General features: G+C 38.3%; 1 protein-coding gene across 4 annotated transcripts in view; it reads right to left on the reverse strand.

Moving 5' to 3' along the window:
* MID1 (midline 1) overlaps positions 1–27,507 on the reverse strand; it is a 240,413-nt gene that overhangs the window by 34,478 nt on the left and 178,428 nt on the right. For all 4 annotated transcript variants that reach the window (XM_003261004.3, XM_003261008.3, XM_003261005.3 and 1 more), the window contains exons 4-6: positions 22,253–22,360; positions 8,555–8,703; positions 714–841 (exon numbers count right to left, since the gene is read on the reverse strand). In XM_003261004.3, the coding sequence (XP_003261052.1) occupies positions 714–841; positions 8,555–8,703; positions 22,253–22,360 (385 nt within the window). The remainder of the gene's footprint in view (positions 1–713; positions 842–8,554; positions 8,704–22,252; positions 22,361–27,507) is intronic.

Consider the following 27,507-nt stretch of genomic DNA (forward strand, 5'->3'; position numbering starts at 1 on the left):
TGTTTTTGTTTTTTAAGCTCAACCAAGGGAGAAACAAAACAAAACAAAACACTGACCAGGAAGCACACTGAAACACAGCACTAGGAATTCCAATGTAAATTTGTGACCTTTGCCATGGTGACATTTTGCCAAGATAAAATTCAGTCTTTTACTAGAAAGAGCAGAAGTTTTTGGAGTTTGTACAGGTCCCGGCCAAATTCTAACTCTGTCATTCCCTAGTTATCTGATTTCCAGCAAGACGGCTGATCTCTGTCATTTGCAAAATGGGGATTATAATGCTTTACCTCAACTCGATGTCGTGCAAATTAAAACAAGATCACAAATACGAGGAGATGAAGCAGCACAGACAACCAATCAGTTAGCTGCCAATTTTTTCTCTGCTAATGTATTGTGAGTTGCTTACTACTATGATATGAGAAATACCAAAGAGAGATACTATTTTTAGCACCCACACCTTGAGAGTGAGGGAAACAGTGGTAAGTATGCTTTTGATGATTGAGATTCTCCTTTTTCTTCTGTCCCCAGTTTAGTAATGGGCTGTGTTGTTTTGATTAAAAACAAAGGGCAATGCACAGAAATTGTTTTTGGAAATATTAGTGCCATTCCTAGGTCAAAAGCCCATTCCTCTGGATATTGGGGAATAACTGATCTGGTGGCAAAGTGTTTATATCACTAAATGTGCACAATATTAAAGAGAACATAAAAGACAATACCTGTAAGGTAATCCAGACATTCTAGCAGTTTCTTCTCTCGGGAAAAATCTAAGGCAAAGGTGTCAAATGTGTCATTGAGGTTGATTTCAGGAATTAGAACCTGGGAGGATGCAGTTGCCATGGAGACTCTGTAATGCAAACAAAACAATGTTTTAGAAATGTCAAGATGACTTTCAACATCACTGCATAGAAATGAAAAAAAAAAGGAAAAGAAATATCTCTTAAAAAGTGCTTTTTTACACATGAGTTTTAAGAGGCATCTCAAAATGTCACAACACAGTAACATAAAACAAATGAATGCAAGCTTTAAAAAAAAGTGAAGGAATTGGAGAAAACAACAGAATGGCCTGGCCTCTTCCTTTTTACTATCGGGAAAAAAAATTCCCTGTGAAAGCAAAAGAATATTCATATTTCATGTTGCTGTGTATTTAACAGTCTGGCCTGGTCACATCTAACCCCAGCAAGAAGCACGTAGCTCCAGGCATTTCTTCACACATCTGTCTGGGAAACTGTTTGTTCCTTTCAGACACAACCCTGCTCCACTTCAAAGGAGAGTCTCCAAAATTTCAAACTGCATAAAAGGCAAAGTGAATATTAAAAAAGAATGTTTCCAGATATTGGATTAGTTTAATCAATTACTAGCCTCTCTCTAAAATAAACGTTAAAAAGGGAGTTTTTTTGTCTGGCTCATTTTCTTTCTCTTTGTATTCATTTTCTTGCACCATATTCCCAGCAGATGCTGTGGAAAATATTCATGAGCTTTCTCACAAATTCCCCCAGTGGATACTCTATTTCTCTTCTTCATTTAGGTTTTCTGGTTAGAGTTCTCATGTACAAACTAAAAAGCAAGGCACTGGTGTGTCTCAATCTCCTTCTATGTACTCTCAGGTTGATTTGGAAGGTTCAGTTATTAATAATGAACACTTTGATTCAAAAATGCAAGTGATTCTCTTAAAAACAAGAGAATTGTGGCATGAAGCATACCATTTCTGAGCATATCAAATGATGCTGGACTAGTAATCTTGTTGAGTTTGGTATTTCGTTAAGTTCCATAAACAACACTCTTAAGAGCTATTATATGCGGAGTACTGCGTAGGATGCTGGGAATTTTTGAGCAAAGAAACAACCTTGAAACAATTTAGTACTAAATCTAGTTACTTATTTTCTAATTAAGAAAATTGATGCTCATTTACACAAGGCCACAAAGCTAGCTGGCAGCAGCAAGGAGGAGAATTTCAGATCTGTACTCTTCTATTTCATCTAGAAAAATTTCAGGCCAGTTACTCCAAGGGTTATATGATGTCCTTTTGAGTCTCTTAATGGCTCTTAAAGCTTTGGATTTACAAATGTAATATATCTTGGCTCTAAAAATTACATCTGTGGGTATATCTATACAACGGAATATTATTCAGTCATAAAAAGGGATGAAACACTGACACATGCTACAATGTGGATGAAGCCTAAAAACATTATGCTCTGTGAAAGAAGCTATCAAAAAGGCCACATATTGTATGATCCATTTATATGAAATGTCCAAAAAAGGCAAAAATTCATAAAGACAGGGAGTAGACTGATGGCTGCTAGGGGCTAAGAGGGGAGGGGAGATGGGGAGTAACTGCTTAATGAGTATAAGGCTTACTTTTGGTATGATGGAAGTGTTTTGGAACTTGATAGAGGTGGTGGCTACACAACAATGTGAATGTTCTAAATGCCACTGAATCGTGCATTTAGAAGCAGAGTCTCCCTATGTTGCCCAGGTTGGTCCTGAACTCCTGGGCCCAAGCGATCACCCTTTGGGAGGCCTTGGCCTCCCAAAGTGCTGGGATTACAGGTATGAGCCACCACACCCAGCCTTAAAATGGTTAATTTTATGTTGTGTAAATTTCACCCATCTAAAAAAGAATATACATGTAAAATGCTCAAAATTCGTAGAAACAGTTTCTATAGTTGTATTTCTGGCAGATTTTCAGTGTTGTACAGGAGGGAAGGAGAGAGGCTAATCAACGATGTCATAAATGTAACGATACCGGGATTGAAAGATGCAAGTGAAGAGGTATAAGCTCTGGAAACAAGAGTTTCAAGTGTTGGAATGAGGGTAGAGAATCTAACTGCATCTCCTGACCCTTTCACCAAGAAGTAGTGAATAGCAGAGTTGAGTGCTTTTGTTGACTAAATATTGCACCCTGGGGAATTGGGCTAATTATTGTTACCAACAGCTGCTAATTTAGACTGATGGATACGGAGATGGTTGCTAGGCATTTTTGACTGATGGTCAAGTTATACTTTAAAAATGCTTTCCTTATGACCCATGAACACAAAAAGTCCTTAAACTTCATAAAGGTCCTAGGATTATTCTCAACAAATATTTATGAAGCCCTTAAACTATGCTACACACCAAAGAGCCCAGAATACATGCATCGATGCAGAAAAGTTAAGAGAAATGCTAAGGTGCCATTTGAATATCTTAAAAGATATTGCAAAGTGAAACACCAATTAATTCTCTGTCATAATGTCTGGCAGGGAGAACTGTTCTGAGCTACTGGGAAACAAGCACCAAACTTGCAATTGCATTTCCCTGGCTTTAGCAGTTTCCCTGCCCACTGGCAGAAACCTCTTTATTCAGGCTCATCCAAAATAGATTTTGTTCCCAAGTTTCTCCTGGTTCCATGGTCTATAAACAATTAAACAAAACATTTTAAATCGAGTGACACTGTTAATAATGTCTACCATCTTGATGGTAGGAACTTTGTTACATGGGAACCAAAAGGATCAAAGTTCCTAGCCTGGGAGGCAAAGGCTGACAGCAAGAATCAGTGGAAATTACTGCAGCTTTTAACACCTACACATTTGTTTTTTGATGGAAGGAAAGATACTTATCTTTGGCTACAACTTCAAATTCCTAATTGGAGTGACAGGCAAGGGGAAATCTGCCAAATTCAACATTTTAGGCCATGTTTTTATTTCCCAAATCCTTATTGCCCATCTTCTGGCCTTTTGGATAAGTTGCCAAAATCCACTAGGGCTGTTAGTGCTATGCCACTTTCTCAACTTCTTGGTTTATGGCCATGTCTGGGACACATGGGGCCAGTTTTCCAGAAGGTGGACGTGTCTAGAGCTATGCTGCTCACAAGCCTTCTGCCAAACAATGTGCATCACCAAAGTAAAACCCAGTGAGGCCTCACAGTAACTAAATAGGTTTACTTTGGTCAGCCCAGGAATTGCCAAGCACATTTGGTCTTGAAAATGTGCAGTTATCTTAATGCCCATGAACACCCTGCAGACACACTTCCAAAACCACTTATCAGATATGCTCTAATTCTTAGAACCAAGCAACATCTTTTCAGAATTGACGACTGGAGTTCTTGGCTTTGAATTCTGGAAAAGATCCTTGAACTGCCTATTGTAGTGAGGAACAGAAGGATCATCTTGAGGAGTCTGAGAACCTCCCAGGTGCTTTGAATAATAGGTACTATTCAGAGGGAATTTCCTTTTTATCACCTTCTTGATACAGATAAGTTACTGCTACAAGTGATTTTAATTCTAGATTCTTCATAAGCAGACCAACTTTCTTATGCCTGGACTTAGTGAATAGCTTTGCTTATTTAACATAATGCTATAAAGGTGCATATACAATCACACCAAAGACCTATCTACTAGTGTAGCTTGAGAATATAGTACATTATACATTTGCATTCATCTAGTGAGTGGGAAGGAAGATAACTAGTATTTGTTGCATGCTCATCTTGTGACAGAAACTAGGCTAATGTTTTTACTACATTATTGCATTTTATCCCCACAATAACCATCTTAGGTAGGAATAATTGGTCCCATTTTACAGATTTATGGATCCATTCATTCATTCACTCATTCATTCATGTCAGGCAGCTTGCAATGTGCTGGGGCTATAATGGTAAAACAAGGTGGCTAGGGTACCTGCCTACTTGGAGTATATGAGCAAAATTAGCCAATGTTAATGCTATCTATAATTACTAAGCAATTAGCACAGAGCCAAACAATCGGTTCCAAAGCAAACGCATCTCCTACAATGTAAAGCTTGAGGCTCTCTCCCCTTTTGGAGTTGTTTGATGTTTCTGAAATGAAAAAAAAAATTTACAGTTTTGATTCAGCTTGTAGGAGGACATATCCACTTTAAATCACTTAACAATGCAGAAAATCTCATCTGTCTCACTGCAAGAATGCCTGCAGGATTAAAAGTTTGTTCTGGGCTCCACACCTGAATTGAAGAATAAAGATTGTTTGGAAGTATACAGGAGCCAAAGCCCAAGGCAGGCACAATAGGAGACAGAAAAAAGAAGTCATGTCCTAGAGAAGAATGTTAAGTGACAGGTTGATGAATAGGAGCAGGTAGACAGAGAGTAGCATTGGAAAAAAGACACACAAGGCGGGCTAGACTGACATGTTGAAACGTGAAAACAGAAATCCAACTAACACTCATGGAGTAGCTATAATGCTAATGATCTGTTCTTAGGAACTTAAAGCAATGTTATCACGACAGTGACAGCTATTCTGAAACCAATTTTTTTAAGTAATTTTTTATTAGTAAAAACAATTCTTTTGTGGGTACATAGTAGGTGTATATATTTATGGAGTACATGAGATATTTTGATACAGGCATGCAATGTGAAATAAGCACATCACAGAGAATAAGGTATCAATCCCCTCAAGCATTTATCCTTTGGGTTACAAACAATCCAGTTACATTTTTAAGTTTTTTTTTTTTAAACATACCATTAAGTTATTGACTATAGTCACCCTATTGTGCTACCAAACAGTAGGTCTTATTCATTCTTTCTTTTTTCCCATTAACCATCCCTACCCATCCCCCACTCCCACAACCCCCTACTACATTTCCCAGCCTCTGGTAACCATCCTTCTACTCTCTATGTCCATGAGTTCAATTGTTTTGATTTTTAGATTCCACAAATAAGTGACAGCATGCAATGTTTGTCTTTCTGTGCCTGGCTTAGTTCACTTAATGATCTGCAGTTCCATCCATGTTGTTGCAAATAACGAGATCTCATCCTTTTTTATGGTTGACTAGTACTCCATTGTGTATATGTACCACATTTTCTTTATTCATTCATCTGTTGATGGACACTTAGGTTGCTTCCAAATCTTAGCTATTGTAAAAGTGCTGCAATATCAGGAGTGAAGATATCTCTTCTATATACTGATTTCGTTTCTTTTGGGTATGTACCTAGCAGCAGGACTGCTGGATTATATGACAGCTTAATTTTTGGATTTTTGAGGAACCTCCAAACTGTTCCTGAACCCAATTTTCTAAGTAGAAAATAGCTCAAAGACCCATAGTTAAAAAGTGGCAGTGCTAGGATTGGAACCCAGGTCTGCCAACTTCTAGTCTAAGCCCAGTATCCTTTTTCTATATCCTAGCTGCTGGAAGGATAGAAAGGCTCAGGAATTAGCCAAGGGGATTGACAAATAGTGATGGAAGGAGAGGGGATTGCAGAAACAGAGACAAGGCTCTTGGCAAATTTTTACAGACTCTGTGAATTCAAACCTGACAGAAGCACATTCTTTGTAGAAAGAGAAAGCAAAGTCATGTTCCTGCTCTTGATGAGTTGGGCTTGTTATAGAGAGAGCTGAATGGGAGCAGATACGTCCCACTGGAACTGAGGGAGATTGTATGTGGGCATTCCCACACCTGTGCTATACTTCAGATGTATATCTTCTTTCAGCAATAACTGTTATGGGGTCACATCATCTCTGGTCACTAGGTAAGAATTTACTCATGTGACACTTGGTTGAATCTTCAGGGATTGATGAGGAATGCAGTTCATAATAGCCATTTCATCTGGACATCTCAAAGTTCATAGATGGAGAAAAGTACTCTTGGATTCCGGTTGGAAACCGTGACCTAAGTGTAAACGCTATCTACTAGTGTCCTGGGTACACTGGAGTATTAGTGCTATTTGCAGTTTTTAACTTTAAACTGGGCCACTGGATATGGCCCAGGGAAAATAAACATTTGGAACCAAGGAGTCAGGAGGAAAGAAATGGGCCTCTCAGAGTAAGGAGGAGAGAGCATCTTAAGTACATAACAGGGATGATAGCCAGCTGTTATCCATGCCTTTTAGAAGAGATAAGTATCTAATCAGCTACAAAAGGAATTTTCCTCAAATATAAGAAATAATACAGTCAAGCTGGTTGGATAGTAGACCAGAGTTGTAAAAACACCATACATTACTCTTTAAGAAGAGTGAAAATGGAGATGTCAATGACTACCTCCTCTATGCGATATTTTGAGAATTAACACAAGTTTCCGAAACAAGCAAGCACTCAATAAATGTTAGTTTCCTTTCTCTTTCTTTGAACGCATTTGAGTCATAAGATGGCGAGTATTTTTTTTCCCTAGGCCAGGGGTTGGCAAAGTATGGTCTACTGCCTGTTTTTGTAATGGTTTTATTGGCACACAGCCACACCCATTTGTTTCTATATTATCTATGGCTGCTTTAGAGCTGGCTACAATGGCAGAGTTGAGTAGCTGTGACCAAGACCTCACAACCTGCAAAGTGGAAAAAATATTTACTTGATGATCCTTTATAGAAAAAGTCTGCTGATCTCTGCTCTAGGATGAAGATCAGCATGGATGAGCTCTCTGGGGTCTTCTAGAGATAGGATTCTATTATTGCTTTGGATAAAGGGCAGTTGACTCTGAAAATTAGAATGAATGAAGTCAAGGCCATTACCATCAGTGAGAGATGTCATTTATGTGGCATTGGCTGTACCTGGCCCAGCCTAGTGCTTCTCTTTGTTTTTTCATTTATTTATTTTTTTTGGAGAGAGAGTCTCGCTCTGTCGCCCAGGCTGAAGTGCAGTGGCACGATCTCGGTTCACTGCAACCTCCACCTCCCAGGTTCACGCCATTCTCCTGCCTCAGCCTCCCGAGTAGCTGGGATTACAGGTACCTGCCACCACGCCTAGCTAATTTTTGTATTTTTTTTTTTTTTAGTAGGGACCGGGTTTCACCATGTTAGTCAGGCTGGTCTCGAACTCCTGACCTCAGGTGATCCACCTGCCTTGGCCTCCCAAAGTGCTGGGATTACAGGTGTGAGCCACCGTGCCCAGCTAGTGCTTTTCTTTGGATCCACTAGAATTGCTATAGGTGTTTGTGTCAGTGAAGATGAGCAATTTTTATACCAGTCAAGCATGTGTGCTGAAGAAATACTTATCCTTGCCAGGTTTACTGCTGAGCCAACCATTCAGATAACATCACGTTAAAGCTCCCTACCTGAGAATAAAGAGTATTTTAAAAGAAGGCCGTATGAGGTTGACAGTTTGGTCCTTGCTCTCCTGCAGGAGTTGGCCTTGACCTTTTCAGGTGAGGCCAAGCTCCTCAACCAAACGAAAATGGGCCTAACAGAGAACAACACATGTGTGCTTTTAAAAGAAATAGATGAGCCCTGTGATGGAAGAAAAGATTCCCTTTAATGTTTTTGCCTTCATTTTGACTCTTTGTTATCAAGTGCACGATAACATCACATCTGAGAGTCACAATAAATGCTGGTTTTGTGCCACCATAAGCTCCCCCTCGTCCAAAAGCAGGTTGATTTTATTCTTTCTAACTGGTGGACTCTTGTTTCAAAGGCCTTGAACTCCAGACTCCAGGCTGTTACTGAAAGGGCTTTCACATGTCAAAAGGAAGCATCTTTAGCTGGAACAAAACAGCTCAAAGCCTCTATTCTCTCTGGTACTGAGCCTTGAAAATGAAAATAAAAGCAAGGCGAGGGCAAGACCAACCAATCACACCGCAGATACCAGAGCCTAGCAGCCGAGAAGTTCCCAGGGGCCCCTGCACTCACCTCTCGGTGATATTCTTAGCAGTCTGTAGGAAACGCGCATGATCATTCTCCTTCAGAGAGTGTTCCGCTTGGGAGATGAGTGATGCCGATCGCTCAATGCACTGTTTGCAGTTTGCAATCTGCTGAGCCAGTTTGCGAAGCCTCATCACCTTGAACAAAAGAGGCATGGAGAGAGATGGTTACATGGGTGGTCTTCCTTAATGAAAAGGCATCAGGCTGGATCCTTCATTTTGTTGTGTTATCCTTCCATAAAAGTTCAAAAAGTAGGCATCAAAAAGAGATATATCAAAATATGGAAAGCTCCGTTATGGGACTCTGGTTTAGATATTCTTTATCTCATTGGAGAAGCGTTGCTAATTCGTTTTATGAGGAAACACTGAATTGTGAATTGCTTCCCTGTTGATGGGAAAAAAAGGTGTTGCCCAGTGGCAACTTACAAAGGGTCACCAGACCCCTTCCCTGGACTATTCCACACAATGACTGCAAGACTGAGGGAATCCTGGAACTTTCTCTATCTCAGGTTTATCTTCTTTTCATCAAGAAGATAAAACATCTTTATAGGTGGTGAATCGATGGTTTAAATGAAAACCATTTTCTAAAAAGTTTTTTTTTTTGCAATTCATGTAATAAAATCGAGAATGAAAAGCATTAGGTGTTACTATTTCCCACACTACCTAAAACTCATGTGTTAAATTAATAGAAAGGGAGCATTTTTCCCATTGATTAATATTTTTCCTGTTGAGCGGATGAGAGAAAGCCAAAAAAAGCACAGCTGGGCCATTTCCCCTCACTGGGAACGTCATTTCCAGGCACTTTGTGCTTACTTGATAACTAGGAACTATTTTGATAAGCATTTCCCAGTTGGGATAAAAACGCATGATTGCTTCACAGCCTCCATTCCAATTCCTGATTCTGTCTTGCTTGAAAATGTCCCTCAAACGTAATTGACCATAACCTCCGGGGCAGGCCAAGATAAGTCCAAGGTAACCCACTTGACCGTTCGCTCTGGTGTTTGAAATGTGCTGTGAGATGAAGTCCTCTGGCCAGAAGCCAAGTTAAAATTAGACAGCTAATTGGAATTGCCGTGTGCCTACTGCCCCCAACCACACACCCAGGGACAGGTTTCGGCCGGCTTTATGATAATTCTGGAATGGAAAATGGTCCTGGGTGAAAGGGTACGGAGGAGGCCAGTTAATCTGTCTTACAGACAAGGCTGGCTCAAGGCTCTCTCCAGAATTCCTGCTAATTCTAAGAAATTCCTTCTTTCTCCAAGTCGTCATTACCATCCCTGTATAACTCTAATCTAAGAAAAGGAAGGAAAGAGATGTCAGAACTTGAGGCCTCTAAGGAACATCCAATTCCAAGTGTGTACTATAAGCAAACAAAGGAAATTCATACTGAATTAGAGGCAGCAGGCACAAGATTTCAGGCAAGGGTGAGAAAAATTCCTGAAAGAGTCAGAGAATGAAGTGTCAAAACTTTAGGGCAAATAATATATGATTGTGAGCCTGGTAAAAGACTTAATGCATTATAATTATAGTTACTGTCCCCAGTGGATTAATTGTATTCATTAGTGGAATAAAATAACACTTATTTTACACCAAATAGAATTTAGCCTCTGGCATAATTCTATCTGGAGGCAAAGCTAAGGAAGGCATCCAGTGCAGCGCAGGATATTAGAACATGTTCATAGAAACTGTCAGAGGAAGGAAAATTCCAGAAGGAAAACGAATTTATAGTCCATAGAACAAACCAAGTGAACGGAATATTTAATCACACAGCATAAAGAATCATTTAAATTACATGGCAGAATTGCAGATGTTTAATACAATTCCAACAAAAGAAAATAAGGTCAAAATATTCCTTTAGGATAACGTCTTGACAACTACTTATCCTTTAGATATGCCTATTAAAGACCACACATTTCAAATGCGATGATGCTTGAACTCCAGTTTCTTCTTTTCTTTTTCTATCATGATATTGAACATTAAAAGTGACATAACAGGAAAAAGAATAAAAGAACCCTAAATCATGCAAAAATTAAAGCAAGACAAAATGAGAGTCTCCTGTGAAAATATTGGAATGTTCTACAGAGAACAATTTTGGGCATTAATTTTAGTTATAGGTTAGTGTACAATTTCATCTGATACACCTGATTTGAGTTTTGCAAACCTAGTGTGTAAAAGAATCAGCTGGGGATCATTTTGAAGAAAAACAGTAGATGTTTGGGTCTACTCTCCAATATTGGAGTTAAGGAGTTGTAATTCGCAGAGCAGGAGGAATTTGCATTTCAATAAGCAACAAGTGTTTTTAAGCCTGCAGGTGATGAATCATTAGGACAGTCAGGACTAGCCTTTAAAAAACCAAATAGAAGAGGAGAAAAGCAAATAGCAGAGTGCATTCCTGGTAGAAAAGGCAAGTTGGGTTTTGTAAAACCTTTTGTGTGTGTGCATGCGTGCACGCTGTATTGTGATGTCATATGTATTTCTTACTGTGGGTTACAGTAAAAAAAAGAAAAAAGAAAAACACTGCTCTAAGTTAGGTGTTCATAGGCTGTGATCTGTGGGCCAAATCAGCATACAGCCTGTTTGTGTAAATAAAGCTTTATTGGCACACTGCCACACTCATTGGTTACACATAATCTATGGCTGCTTTCTTGCTACAATGTTGTGCAGAAGTGAGTTGCTGCAACAGAGACCGTATGGCAAAGCCTAAAATATTTGTTATGTGGCCCTTAACAGAAAAGTCTGCTGACCCCTGGCTTAAATGATTATAGTCAGATGGCCCTGATTTGCAGCACACTCTGAAACACTGTCCTACTTGTCACAGCACTTCAAACTGAGACACCCAGCATGGAGCGAAGTACTTAGTTTTCCATTAGACAACACTTTTTAATGTATTACTTTTAAAAGCTGACAAGGTGAATAAAATTTGATGTTTAAAACATATTAGATACTGACACATAAAAAGATTCTGTATATGTCTGCCTTGATGCTACAGGGGAAATGTTTTCCAGTCAACTCTTCATTTTTCCTTTGGGAAGTGAGATTACCACATTGTAACTTTTGGAATTTACTCCGTACTAGTCACGGAAATAGTTTGCCTGCTGGAATCTCCTTTTAGCAGGGACACAGGCCTGTTTATATCATTTTATTTGCTGTTTATTATACCTTACACACTCTTTTAAAAGCCGCTTTATTTTGCTTGAAATGCATTTTAAACACTTATTTTTATATAAATGCTTTTTACATGTATGTAGGATACACACCCCAAAACAACTGGGTCCAAACAATGCATCCTGAATTCACACAAGTATCCTGAAGATGAGGCCTGTTCTCACCATCTCTTTAAGGCCATGGAGACCTCAACATTTAGTCCAAGTTAATTTTCTTAAACTTTTAAGATTTAGTGTACATAAAAGGCAGTGAAGAAAAGAGACCCTTATTTTGTTGAGCTTTGGCCTTCAGAAGTCTGCCATAGATCTCTGTGTCTGAACATTAAATGAATGAACTCAATCTGGAGTTAACTCTTTGTGTGTTGACATGAAACTTATCCCCAACTACTGAAAAAAAGAAGAAAATTCTTTCCCAGGGAGCCTCATGGCTTAAGACTCTCCAGTCCATCCACCTATAAAGGCTGTCGAGTTAATTTGTTTCAGAGAATGTACAATGGTCCAAGAGCAGGAATCATCAGTAGGTACTAACACGTAATAATATCACCTGCTTGGTGACCTCATCAATTGCAGAATTTGAGGTGAGTTTGACAGCTGAGTGACTAGTGTCAGAGATAGAAAGGGGCAAAATAAGGCAGTTGATGAAACTCACTTTTGTGGTCTCCACAATTCTGCCTGGTTCTTGCTCTACCTGCCCACTTCCAATTGCTTGTCAGAAGGCCCCACCATCCCTTCTTTAGACTCAATGCCCTCAGTTGCCACTGCCACCCTGGGGTGCAGGGACCCAAGTCCCCCAGTGAACCCCAAGTCCACACTTGCCCTCCCTGTCTGGCACCTCAGATTTCCACGGGTTGGCATTCACACCCTTCCTCTTAAAAACAGGCCTCTGACACAATATGCCCTGGCTAGGGACTTGAGTCACTGTGAGTTTCAGGGTTTGGAATCAACTAGTCCTTGGTCATGTGCCAAAGTACTAACTCAAGAGAAAATGAATGGGGGCCCTCATCTTTCCCAAGTAACATCTGCTTTCTAAGATTGCCTTCTGAGATAATGTTGCTGAGCAAATGTATACTTTTTAAAAAGTGAAGCATTCCATACATACAAAAAATTTAAGAATATAGTGAACTGTCCTGTACATAGTACCAGGTTTACTAAATCTCAGTATTTTCATCATATGAGCTTCAGAGTTTTCAAAAGGAAGTAAAAAAAGATTTTTTTTGAGACAGGGTCTTGCTCTGTCACCCAGGCTGGAGTGTGGTAGCATGATTACGGATCACTGCAGCTTTGACCTTCCAGGCTCAAGCAATCCTCCCGCCTCAGCCTCCTAACTAACTGAGACCACAGGCACATGCCACTACACCTGGCTAATTTTTATTTTTATTTTTATTTTTTGTAGTGATGGGGAACCACTATGTTGCCCAGGCTGGTCTCAAACTCCTGGGCTCAAGTGATCCTCTCGCCTTGGCATCCCAAAGTGCTGGGATTATAGGCGTGAGCCACCACACCTGGTGGTAGAATATTATTGATAGCATTAAAGACCCTGTGTGGCACTTTATAATCTCACTCATGTCTCTCTCCAGAAGAAAAGACCCTCTTGAATTTAGAGCTGATCACTCCCAAACATGTTTATGTACACATACCTAAACAATGTATGGGATTTTTTGGTAGTTTATTAAATTTTATATAATGCTTATCATTACATACAAATAATTATAAAACTTGCTTCTGTTTTTGTGATTTGTCCATGCTAATACATATCACCCTAGTTCATTAATTTTAATTTCTGAAGACTTTTTCATTATATAATACACAATTTATATGTGTAATAAACAGCTGAATTGAGATAGAATTTACATATCATAAACAGTACATACTTAAAGTGCAGATTTGATAATTTTTCAAATATGTATGTACCCATGAAACGGTCACCACAGTCAAGATAATAAACATATATATCATGCCCCACAATTTCCTCCTGCCCCTTTGTAATTAACTGTGCCCATCCTTTCCTGTCATCTCATCCCTAAAAGCACTCATTGATTTGCTTTTTGTCACTGTAGATTAGTAGAAAGTGCCTGAATTCTTGAATTTCTTGAATTTCATATGAATCTACTCATACAGAATATACTACTTTCTGTCTGATTTCTTTCATGCACCCTAATTATACTGAGATCCATCCATGTTGTTGCATTGTAACTAGGGTAACTAGTTCATTCCTTTTTATTGCCAAAGAGTATTTCATTGTATGATTATGACACGAATTGTTTACCCATTCATCTGGGTAAACATTTGGGCCATTTCCAGTTTGGGGCTATTACAAGTAAAATTAACATGAAATTTCACCTACAGGTCTTTTTTTTTTTTTTTTGATAGGGTCTAACTCTATCACCCAGGCTGGAGTGTAGTGGCACCATTTCAGCTCACTGCAACCTCTGCTTCTTGGGCTCAAGCGATTCTCCAGCCTCAGCCTCCTGTGCAGCTGGGATTACAGGAGTGAGCCACCAACACCTGGCTAATTTTTGCATTTTTTGTAGAGACAGGGTTTCACCATGTTGCCTAGGCTGGTCTCAAACTCCTGAGCTCAAAGCAATCCACCTGCCTCGGCCTCCCAAAGTGCTGGGATTACAGGTGTGAGCCACCGTGCCCAGTCTCACCTACAAGTTTTGTATGGGCATAGCTTTCCTTTCTCTTGGTAAATACCTAAATGGCTGGATCATATGGTAAGTGTATGCTTACTTAAGAAACTGCCAGCTTTCCAGCGTGTACTACTTTAATTCCCACCACCAGCAGTTTGTGAGAGCTCTAGTTCCTTCACATTCTTGCCAACACTTGGTATGCACCATCTTTTGAATTTTAATTATTCTAGTAGGTAGGAAGCAGTATCTCATCGAAATTTATTTTGCATTTCATTAATGACTAATGATACTGAACCATCTTTTCATGTGCTTATTTACCATCTGTGATGGTTAATACTGAGTGCCAACTTGATTGGATTGAAGGATGCAAGTATTGATCCTGGGTGTGTCTGTGAGGGTGTCGCCAAAGGACATTAACACTTGAGTCAGTGGGCTGGGGAAGGCAGACCCACCCTTAATCGGGTGGGCACCATCTAATCAGCTGCCAACGAATATAAGCAGGCAGAAAAACATGAAAAGGCAAGACTGGCTTAGCCTCCCAGTCTACATCTTTTTCCCATGCTGGATGCTTCCTGCCCTCAAACATCAGACTCCAAGTTCTTCAGTTTTGAGACTTGGACTGGCTCTCCTTGCTCCTCTAGCTTGCAGATGGCCTATTGTGGGACCTTGTGATTGTGTAAGTTAATACTTAATAAACTCCTCTCTCTGTCTATATATATATATCCTATTAGTTCTGTTGCTCTAGAGAACCCTAAGTAATACACCATCCACACCTCTTCTTTGGTAAAGTATTCAAATCTTTTATGCATTTTGGTGAAAGGCTTGTTTTCTTATTAACGAGTTTTGAGAATTTGTTATATATTCTGGATACAATCCTTTATTAAAATAAATAATTTGTAAATATTTTCTCCTAGTTTGTGGTTGGTCTTTTCAGTCTCTTAACAGTGCATTTTGAAGAGCTTTTTAATTTTGATGAAACCCAACATGTAAGTATTTTCTTTTATGGATAACGCTTTTGTCATTTGTATGTAAAGAATCTTTGCCTAACCCAAGGTCAAGATCTCCTCCACGTTTTCTTCTAGAAGTTTTACAGCTTTTACCTTTTACATTTAGATATATAATCAATTTTGAGTTAAGTCTTGTATATAATGTGAAATATGGATCAAACTTCATATTCTTACATACAGATATCCAATTGCTCCAGCACCAGTAACTAAAAAGACAATCCTCTCTCCACTGAAATTGCCTTTGCATCTTTGTTGAAAATCACTTGTCCATATATGTATGAATCTACTTCTTAAGTCTTTTTCCTGATCCTTTGATCTATTTGTCTATCTTTATGCAAATACCACATTATATTGATTTCTGAAGCCTTATAATAAATCTTGAAATCAGCTGATGTTAGTTCTCCAACTTTGTTATTATTTTCAAAGTTGTTTTTTTTTTTTTTTTTTTTGAGACAGAGTCTCGCTCTGTCGCCCAGGCTGGAGTGCAGTGGTGCAATCTCGGCTCACTGCAAGCTCCGCCTCCCCGGTTCACGCCATTCTCCTGTCTCAGCCTCCTGAGTAGCTGGGACTACAGGCGCCCGCCACCATGCCTGGCTTATTTTTTGTATTTTTAGTAGAGACGGGGTTTCATTGTGTTAGCCAGGATGGTCTCGATCTCTTGACCTCGTGATCCGCCCGCCTCGGCTTCCCAAAGTGCTGGGATTACAGGCATGAGCCACCACACCCGGCCTATTTTTCAAAGTTTTAAATGATTATGCTATATATATCCTTTGTATTCTAGTATGAACTTTAGAATCAGCTTGTCAATTTCTACAAAATAACCTGCTGGAATTTTCATTGAGATTATGTTGAATCTACAGGTTGATGTGGAAAGAACAGAAATCATAACCGTTCTGAGTCTTTAACCCATAACATGATACATAGCTTCATTTTTTAGTCATCTTTAATTTCTCTCAGCAATATTTTGTAGTTTTCAAGGTCTTTCAAGTTTCACCCATCTTTTGTTAGATTTATCACTAAGTATTTCAAATTTGTGAGGCTGTTTTAAATGGAATTTCTTTTTTTAATTTCAATTTTCAATTGTTACTAATATATTGAAATGAAATTGATTTTCATATTGTGATCTTATTCTATGTCAAATGTTTCAGTCTTTGCTTTATGGTTCTTTTTTTTTAAATTGTTTGGTCTAAAAAAAAAATCCCTCCTACTCTGGGATCATATGTATGTTTCCTGTTAATGTGGTTCTGTTAACAGATATTCTGTAGTTGAGCCATACTTGTATTATAGGAATAAAGGCTATTTTGATGTGTTTAATAAAACACTGATGGATTACATTTTCTCATATTAAAAAAATATTTTTGTGTCTATATTCATGAGTGATATTTTCTCACTCTAGATTTTTTAATGTTGTATGTATTTGGTATCAAGATCATACACTCTACATAAAATGTCTTCTTTCTATTTTCTGAAGTAGTTTATATGAGAATGAGATTATTAGTTCCTGGAACTTCTGTTAAAGTAAGCTATAGAATTGTAGGGGGCTGGTACCATTTTGGGGCAGAAATGCAAGTTGAGGGACATTTTCAATGACTTATTAAATGTCTTCTGCTTTTACATTTTTGGTTTATTCAAGTTTTCTACTACTTCTTTACCTAAGTTTTCAAATTATTGGCATGAAGACATTTACACAGTTTTCTTATGTTTAAAAAAGTCTGTATTGTATTTATGATATATTTGTTTATGGGGACCCACACTCTTTTTTCCTTCATCAACCTTAACTACAGATTGGTCTTTTAAATGATTTTTTACAAGTAAAACTCCTCCTGATTAAGGGCTGGCAAACTTTTCCTGTAGAGGACCAGATAGTCAATATTTTAGGCTTTGAAGACCACATACTATCTCTGTCACACATATATTGTTTGTTTTTATTATTTTTTTAACAACCTTTTAAAAATGGGGGAAAAGGCACTTTTTTTACTCACAGATGTTTCAAAATCAGGCTGCGAGTTGTTCTTTGCTGACAGCTGTTCTTGTTTGTTTCCTGTTTTTCTTTCATTTACTTTTCTTCCTTTATTTCTTTCCTCTGCTTTCACTGGGTTTATCCTGTTGTGCTTTTTCTAGCTTTATTTGAAAGCTAATTTTTTACTTTTAGTATTATCTTTTTTCGGGGTGGGGGGACAGGGTCTCGCCGTGTTGCCCAGGCTGGTCTTGAACTCCTAGACTCAAGCAATCCTCCTGCCTCGGCCTCCCAAATTGTTGGGACTACAGGTGTGAGCTACTGTGCCCAGCCTCTTTTTCAAAAGAATTAAAGCCTGCAAGTTTGCCTTCAGATACTTTTTTGCTGCTTACTACTTATGATATAGTTCTTTTACTGTGGTTTACTTCTACATTTAAAAAATATTACTGTGAAAATATATTTATATATGAATAGATTTTAGTGTCCAAAAACTATAGAAACTATTATTTTATTGTTGATAATATCTAATGAGACACAGTGTGTGGTCTTAGAGGCAGGGTTCTATGGTATTCAGTTTTTGAAATTTGCTGAAATACTTGCTTTCAACCAAGTGCATGATTATTATTTTAAAAATGCCCCATGTGTAGGTTTTCATATATACTTTCCTATCTTTTAAGTTCAAACTCAGTCGGCATTTGCCAAACTTTAATGTCACTCAGACATAAAAGAATGCCTTTTATGGCATTCCCAAGGTGGCGACCAAAACTCAGTTTCCAAATTTCCACTGCAGCTGAGTTTTCTTTCTAATTTCCATATCTATATTTTTCCCTCCAAAACCGCTAATTTGTTGCTTTCCTATCTATTTTTTTGTATTTCATTTCCTTGTTTTGTGGCTTCACTTTTTTTGCTCTTTTGAAAGAGAAGTTATTCCTTCATTTCTTTCTTTGAACATCTTAAGACTACTTCTTTCAATGTCTTTTTCTGATTTTCCTATAAAATTAATTTTATCTGGGGTAAGATAATGTTGTCTGCTGATTTTGCTGGCTGCATGTTTAGAAATTTAAGATTTCTTTATATACTTTGAAATTAAACTTACGGTTTCAGTTTTAAAGGGACGTAATTTATAATTCTTTCCTCTCTCACCCTGCTTGCTCAGCCTACCCTGCTCTGATAGTTTTCCAGTTGCCTTCACCTGGCCCTTGAGGTCATTATTCAGGAATCCTATCCTTATCTCTGTGCTCCTGTTCTGTGTGGGTATCAGAAACAGTGTGAACAGGGCCGGGCGCGGTGGCTCACGCTTGTAATCCCAGCACTTTGGGAGGCCGAGGCGGGCGGATCACGAGGTCAGGAGATCGAGACCACGGTGAAACCCCGTCTCTACTAAAAATACAAAAATTAGCCGGGCGTGGTGGCGGGCGCCTGTAGTCCCAGCTACTCGGAGAGGCTGAGGCGGGAGAATGGCGTGAACCTGGGAGGCGGAGCTTGCAGTGAGCCGAGATTGCATCACTGCACTCCAGCCTGGGCGACAGAGCGAGACTCCGTCTCAAAAAAAAAAAAAAAAAAAAGAAACAGTGTGAACATAGGCTTCAAGCTAACAATGTGACTTTGCTAAAAGCTATGATACGAGGGAAAGGTTGGCAATAATGTTTTGTTTTGTTTTTTTTTTTGAGACGGACTCTCGCTCTGTCGCCCAGGCTGGAGTGCAGTGGCGCAATCTCGGCTCACTGCAAGCTCCGCCTCCGAGGTTCACGCCATTCTCCCGCCTCAGCCTCTCCGAGTGGCTGGGACTACAGGCGCCCGCCACCACGCCCGGCTAAGTTTTTGTATTTTTAGTAGAGACGGGGTTTCACCGTGGTCTCGATCTCCTGACCTCGTGATCCGCCCGCCTCGGCCTCCCAAAGTGCTGGGATTACAAGCGTGAGCCACCGTGCCCGGCCAGCAATAATTTTTAACTGAAGCATGAAGCCTTCTGTAGCCCATGGCATTAAATAATGAGCCTGATTTCCATTCCCCATCCCATCTGGAGCACTTCTAGGTCCTTTCCCCGAAGCTTCAAGAACTATTTATCCACAGGAGCTGAAGCCGAAGCTACTTTGGCCTCTTCCAGACCAAATCCCAGTAGCCTGTATCCTCAGCCACAGTCATGGTTTTTCAGTTTTGTCTCATTTCTGGACTGTGGAGATGTTTATCTTGTTTTTGGTCCAGGTATATGTCTTTGCTTTTGCATTTTATTAAGTTCTTTATTACTGACATGTATTTGGGGTAGAACGAGTGCACCGAAGCATAAACTCCATGCATCACTATGGCTGGAACTTGGGGATACCTGCACTACTCTGATCTAGCTCATGAGAGAAACCCTGGTGGTGGGAAGTCCAAGCTAAGTAAGAGAAGGGAACGCAAGCTAGCCAGCAAGTTGTGGTGGAGTGCCCTTGCAGGCTGAATAAGGACCCTCAATGCTGCCCACATCCTAATCTCAGGAATCTTTGAATATGTTACTTACATGGCAAAAGGGACTTTACAGACATGATTAAGGATCATGAGATGGGGATGTTACCCTGAATTATCCAGGTAATCCCCATGTAGTCACAAGGGTCCTTATAAGAGGAAGGCAGGAAGGCCTGTGTCAGAGAAGACGTGAGGATGGGAAGAGAGGTCAGACTGATGCAAAGAAACCATGAGCCAAAGAACGCAGGCTACCTGTAAGAGCTAGAAAAGGCAAGAAAAAATGGATTTTCCCCTAAAGCTTCCAGAAAGAAACAGCACTGCCAAAACCTTGACTGTCGATTTTGTTTAACCCAGTGAGATCGATGTTTGGATAATAAATCCGTGTTGTCTCAAGCCACCAAGTTTACGGTAATTTGTTATGGCAGCAATAAGAAACTAATAAGAGTAAGGTGCAAAGCCTCAATTAGAGAGGAAGAGGAAGTGCTTTTTAAAAAAAATTATTTATTTATTTATTTATTTTTTACTTTGAGATCTATTGCATGGCATGGTGAAAACAGCAAATAAATAATAATGTATTATACAGTTCAAAATCACTAAGCAAGTAAATTTCAAATGTTCTCACCACAAAAAAAGGCTTTGAGATGATGGATATGTTAATTAGCTTGATTTAGTTATTCCATATATCATCCATAAATTATAACATCACTTTGCATCCCATAAATATATATAACTGTTTGTCAATTTAAAATTAAAAATGAAAATAAACTAATATGTGTATTGAGAGCTAATCTCTGCATGCAACCACGTAAAGATAGCAAATTACCTTCTGTATGCATATGAATAATTAATTGTGACTGTACTTCAGGTGGCCATGTGTCTGAGAACCTGGAATATTTCTAGAATTAAGGGATGTGCACCTGTGATGCACGATGATGATGGAAGATGAAATATATCCTGTAAGGATTCCAGATGGACACTCAGTGCTCTTCTAAATTGGACAATTCGTATGTGGGGAAAAGTAGCTTTTCAGCACATGTGAGTCCTTGGCCAGGGAATAATTTCATGTTAATCTGTTAATCTACTATACCAGCGTCAATAACTATTTGATTTCACTATTTTTTCAGATCATTTTAATAATTTATGTGTATAAATATTTTGTAATCTATATAGACAAAGTAATCTAAAACATTGTACAATATTAGAAGTACCTGTTAAATTTTGTGGAAAACAGAGAAAACCACATACATTAGCCATGCTTATCTCTGTGTTTCACTTAAAACTTGCTAGTATGTTTTAACTATACATATTTTGTTTTAAAGTACAGCTACGAACAATAATATAGAAATACATGAATTTATTGGATCATAAATAAACACTTCTATTTTTAAAAATCCATAGAAAAATTATCCTTGGCCAGGCATAGTAGCTCGTGCCTGTCATCTCAGCATTTTAGGAGGAGGAGGCAGGTGGCTTGCTTGAGCCCAGGAGTTTGAGACCAGCCTAGGCAACATGGCGAAACCCTGTCTCTACAAAAAATATAAAAATTAGCCAGGTGTGGTGGCCCATGCCTGTAGTCCCAGTTACTCGGGAGGCTAAGGCAGGAGGATTGTTTGAGCCCGGGAGGAGGCAGTTGCAGTGAGCCATGATCGTGCCACTGCACTCCAGCCTCAGTGACAGATAAAGACTGTCTCAAAAAAAAAAACAGAAAAAAGAAAGAAAAATTATCCTTGAATGTGGCAGAGAATTGGGTAAAATTAAAAGGATCATAAGTATTTCAATAAAAACATGACTAATTTTAAAATAGAATAAACTGATGGATTATAAAGTGACCAACAGTTTGTGAATGACTTTTGAATAAATAAGAAAATGGCTATAAAGAATGTATGTCAATTTCTCTTAAAAATATAGTTTGCTGTAAAACAATAGGAAATTAAAACATAGAAACATTAGAAAAGAAGTACTATTACTATATCCGCAAAGGAGTATATGATATAGTGAAACCCCAGGGGTTTTGGGACCATGAAGTTATACCTGTATACATTTCCTCAAAAACATGGGAAAGTACTTCATAATTTCTATAAATAAAGTCAGATTCATTTTTAATTTACATAATGCTATGCTAGTTGCTAGGATATCACAATGAATACAAAATGAACTCTGCCTCCACAGAACCCACCTTCTCATAGACAAGTGAGATAGAAAACAATGGCCATGATAGACAAGACCTTTATGCTACCTCCTGGTGCTGGGCAGTGGAGAAGCCCTTGTATCACAGGTCTTCACAGGAGACCACAGTACAAAGAAAAGGATGGAGAAAAAAGTGCCAAGCAAAGCCCTTTTAACTAAGTCTTAAAGACTTAAGAGGGAATTATAGAATGTATAGAAAAAGAGGGTTCTCAACATTTCCAAAGTCCCTAGAGTGTATTAGGATTTATTTTCCCCAGGTAGAGAATACGAAATCTTCTGCCCTAGAAATCATACCTTCCCTTCTTTGATCTTGGTTCCAATAATTTGTCGTCTTTGCTGAATGATCTCAATGAGAAGATCACACTCCTCTGTCAATTTGGCTTCTTGACGTGAAGCATTGACCTACAGGATAAGTACAATGGTTAAGTGTTAATTTGGCCTTTGTTTTCAGTTAAGTGCCATTTTTAATGTATACTAGGATGTTTCTAGTAATCTCTGAAAAGATATTTTAAATGTTAACTCTTTGTCCGATTACGTAAGGATGGCAAATATAGGACTTACATGGCCACTTCCTAATTTGCATCCTTGCAAAACATTATTATCCAATGACTGCAGTCTTTTCTACTAAGCCAGACTCAGCTGCAGAATCTTTAACATAACATGTACATAGCCATTACCAATTAGTTGGAAAATGATGTGTCATGTGAAATATATTTGCAATTCCTGCTTTTATATTTTAAAAAAGTATCAAATTTGTCCTGTTAAACATAAAAAATGTAAGTTAAAAAAAACAACCAATATTATTCTTTTATGGAGGACAGATTACTATCAATCTCTTTTAGACAAATTTTCCATAAGCAATGTAGCAAGCCTGTATCACATTTATTTAACATTTCTCTTAAATACAAACATCAATTTTGTATCTAATCACTATAAAACATAAAAAGCACAAAAAGATGGTTCAATAGTTTATTAATCTTATGACATAATTTAAAATTATACTCCTCGTATACTTCTGAAAGATCAAGGTTCTACAATGAAAGCATACCATTCATGTGGAAAGGTGGATCATTACAGAGTGACTTGTATTTGAAGTTTTTGTGACTTGTATGCAAGGGAGGCTTACAATTAGCTCATTCTTGGCAACTAGGCCTGGGAAATACTCTGCACATGCTATTTCCTCCATCTCATGACAATTCTGAAATGCTTATTCACAAACAGAAACCCAGAAACCACAGCTGTGAGAGATGGAGATAGCAGGCATGAAGTTTATTATTTTAACACAGCCGCAGGAGAAGTTGCAATGTTACAAAGAATGACAATGGCATTGATTATTCTAGCATATCTCAGGGAGGAGACATGGCCCAGTCCCTAGCCTTTTTGATTTGGAAGGCTTTAATTGGAGTAATTTCATTCTCTATGAATGAGATAAACTGGAAGTAGGGTCATGAGTTCAAGATAAAAATCCACTGATGGCTGTTCACAGAAACCATGTCCTGTTTCCAGAGGCCCAGGATTCCTTGAATTTTATTCCTGATCATTGTTCAGACACAACATAGAGACTACTCAAGACATCTTATTGAGAAGATGATGGTCATTGGCCATTTGCCGTAAACCATGAGATTATGTCCTACATCAGTTTAGCAGACAGTTATTTGCTAAGTTTTTGTTTAATGAACAAAGAGAAAAATTAAAAATGCATTGACTGAGAAGTACAAATGTGGAACTCAGGCTAATATTTCAAGGAGGATAATCATTAGGCTTCATTTCTCTTATTGTTATTTTTATGTCATCATTTCTACTTCCCCTTGAGGTTTCTCAAATAAATTTAGCTATTGACATATTTACTTGAAACTTACACTCAGTAAATTTCTTCTGTTTCCTTTTGACCTCAAACTGAATTTAATAACTGACTACAACTGAGTTATGAAAAGGATGGGACCATATTGATAACACGAGCACATTATGATGGAGGAAGTAAAATTTCTAGAAAGTAGCACTGACAAATCTTCTTTGCTTGACCAAACTTTAGTCTTGAACTTTCTCCTGGGCCCTTCTGTGCACTGTCTTGTAAACCAGTTTTAGCAAGAACCCTGCTGAGTTGGTTTAGCCAGAATCCTCCATCTCCATATCTGATCACTCTCAGTATCTGATTGGGTTCTTCATCCTTCACCATGCCCCAGGGGATGTCTGATCAACTTGGCCTACCTTCAGCAAGAATCCTTTTAGGTCAGTTTAACCAGACTCCCCCTTACCCCTGATGTTTCCTCTTAGTAATTTTCCATCCACTTACCATCACCCTGCTCCTTGGCTGTAAATCTCCACTGGTCCACGTGACATTAGGAGTTGAGTCCCATTCTATACTGAGGTCTCTTTCCCCTTATTACAATAGTCCTGAATAAAATCTGTTTTTATAGCTTTAACTACTGTCCAGCTCTAGTTTTTCTTTCACAGACCCCACACTTGAAAATTATCTACTAGAATAAACCCGAAGAGCTAAGTTGTACTTGAGAATACGAGGTAAATCTGATAGAATGTAAGCTCCATATGGGCAGGGATCTTCAGCTGTTGTTTTAAATAAGGTATCTATCCCAAGCACCTGGTGCCATGTCTGGCACAAAATAGGTATTCAAAAAATATTTGTCGAATAAATAAATAGGGAAAATGACCTTCCAAGAAGAGACAGGGCAAAAACGTAATGGAGCAAGTAGTTATCACTAGTAATCACTCAATATGCAGGTAATGGATTGGTTTCCAAGGACTGTGTAGACACAAAATTATGTCCTAAGGATTGTTTTATTTGAGGGGGAGGGAGGAAGGGAGTTGATTTTTTTTGAGACAGGGTCTTGCTCTTGCTCTGTCACTCAGGCTGGAGTGCACTGGTGCCATCACAGCTCACTGCATCCTCGACCTCTCAGGCTCAAGCAATCCTCCCCCTTCAGTCTCCTGAGTAGCTGGGACTATAGGCATATGCCATGACTCCCGGCTAAATTTTTTAAAAATGTATTTTTTTGTAGAGACGAGGTCTTGCTATATTGCCCAGGCTAGTCTCAAACTCCCGGGCTCAAGTGATCCTCCCACCTTGGCCTCTTAAAACTGCTGGGATTACAAGAGTGTGCCACAGCACCTGGCCAGGAATTGATTTTTTAAAACTGCCTTATTGGAATATTTCACATATCATAAAATTTGTCCATTTAAAATGTGCAGTTTTGTGGTTTTTCGTGTATTCACAGATGATTTCATGTGCAATCGTCATCACAATCTAAGCCTAGAACATTTTCAGTGCCCAGAAAAGAAACCCATAATGTGTGCAGTCACTCTACATTTTCCCTACCTGCCCCAGCTCCAGCCCGAGGCAACCACTGGTCTACTTTCTGTCTCTTTATGGATTTGCCTGTTCTGGACGTTTCATATAAATGGAATCAAATAATACATAATCTTTTTTGTTTGGCTTCTTTCACTTAGCATAATGTTTTCAAGGTTCATCTATGTGGTAGCATTTATCAGTACTTCATTCCTTTCTATGCCAAATAATATTTCATTGTATGAATAGGCCACTTTTTGTTTCTCTCTTAATAGATGCATACTGATGTTTCTAGTTTTTGTTCACTATAAATAATATTGATATGAACATTCATGTACAAGTTTTTGTGTGCCCATATATATTCATTTTTCTTTGATATAGGGGTAGAATTGCTGGGTCACATAACTGTGTTTAATGTTTTAAGGAACTGCCTAGCTATTGTTCAAAGTGGCTGCATTATTTTATATTCCCATCAGAAATACATGAGGGTTCCAATTTCTCCACATCCTTGTTAATGCTTGTTATTGTATGTCTTTTTAATTTTATTCATCCTAGTGGGTGTGAAGTGGTATCTCATTGTGGTTTTGACTTACATTTTCCTGATGGCTAATGATGTTGACCATCGTTTCATGAACTTACTGGACATCTGTGTATCTACGTTGGAGATATGACTATTCAGATCTTTTGCTCCTTTTGTAATTGGGTCATTGTCTTTTAATTAATAGACTGTATTATTTCTTTACATATTCAGAATACAAGTCCCTTATCAAATATGTGATTTGCAAATATTACCTTCTGTTTTGTGGGTTATCTTTGCATTTTCTTTATGATACCCTTTAAAGCACAAAACATTTTTAAATTTTAATGAAGTTCAATTTATCTACTTTTCTATTGTTACTTGTGCTTTTGTTGTCGTACCTAAGAAACCATTGCCTATCCCAAGGTCATGGAGACTTACTGTTCTGTTTTCCTCTATAAGTTTTATATTTTATATTTAGGTCTATGAGCCATTTTGAGGTCAGTTTTGTGTATGGTGTGAGGGTAGGCTTCTAACTTTATTCGTTTGCTTATGGATAGCCAGTTGTCTCAGCACAATTTTTTGAAAGACTATTCTTTCTTTCACTGAAGTGTCTGAGAACCTTTGTCGAAAATCAATAGACCACATTGTGAGGTCCTCAAATTTTAATATTGTCACTAACATATTCCACACTTCAAGCTCTTCTGGCTTTGACTAAGTCCAGTGAGAACCCACTGCTAATTCTAGAGTAGGGGCTGTGAAATGAAATGTGGTGTGTAACATACCCACATGGTGACATTAGGAAAATCTTAGGCTATCTCCATTTGTGAGTTTTCCTATTTTGTAAAATGAGCTGAATAATATCTGCTGTCTCAGCCATGTGGAATTATTGTGGTGAATACATGAAATAATATATGAAGAAACACCTAAACTTATGAAGCCATTGACAAATCTGAGGTACTGTTGTCTGCATTGAGAAGGGATTTTGTAAACAGATTATGATTTAGTTTGGGGTCCATTCACTCTCACAATCATTGGGAGTTGAGTTACCGCATGGTAGAAAAAGTATCCCAGTTGCCATTGTAATATGGGGCTCAATTTAATCCAAATTTTGACTATTTGATTTACAGAATGGATAGGTTTGCTTTACCAAAAAAGTGGGCTGAAATCTTCTTTGTTGAGGCAAATGTGTTTTGAGAAAACTGATATCACAATCACCATCACCCCAAAATGTAAATTCCTAGAAATTTGGGAACAGGATCTATTCATTTTAGGCCAAGTATTTTTCCTAGATCTTTCAGAGAATACAGATGTAGCTTTCCTTTTGAAAGCAGGGAAGTTGAATCTTGTTTTCTACTTTGATGAATTTCCAAATTCTTGTAACTCTAGTATTCTTATATTCCAAAAGATACAATAAAACAAGTTAAATACTATTCTATATTTCAAAAATTTTTCTACTACAATGAAGTTTTCCACAGTTTTGCTGTTTCATGTGTCACTTAAACAAAGAATTAACGATTTGATTGGACTTTCTCATTAATTTCTATTAGTTCAAATATGGCAGGGTTTATTGGTTACTTGCAGTTATGTTCTGGTGTTTCTAGTTCCCAGGTTTGGTTTGGAAGCTAGCAGCTCCTGGTTATGATTTTTGCTTTCATCTCTGATTCACATCTTTTGATTCAGAAATCATTGTGGCTGATGGAAGTGCTCTGAGGGCCAATCTAAGGA

Source organism: Nomascus leucogenys, chromosome X, assembly GCF_006542625.1.
Source record: "Nomascus leucogenys isolate Asia chromosome X, Asia_NLE_v1, whole genome shotgun sequence".
Taxonomy (NCBI): Eukaryota; Metazoa; Chordata; class Mammalia; order Primates; family Hylobatidae; genus Nomascus; species Nomascus leucogenys.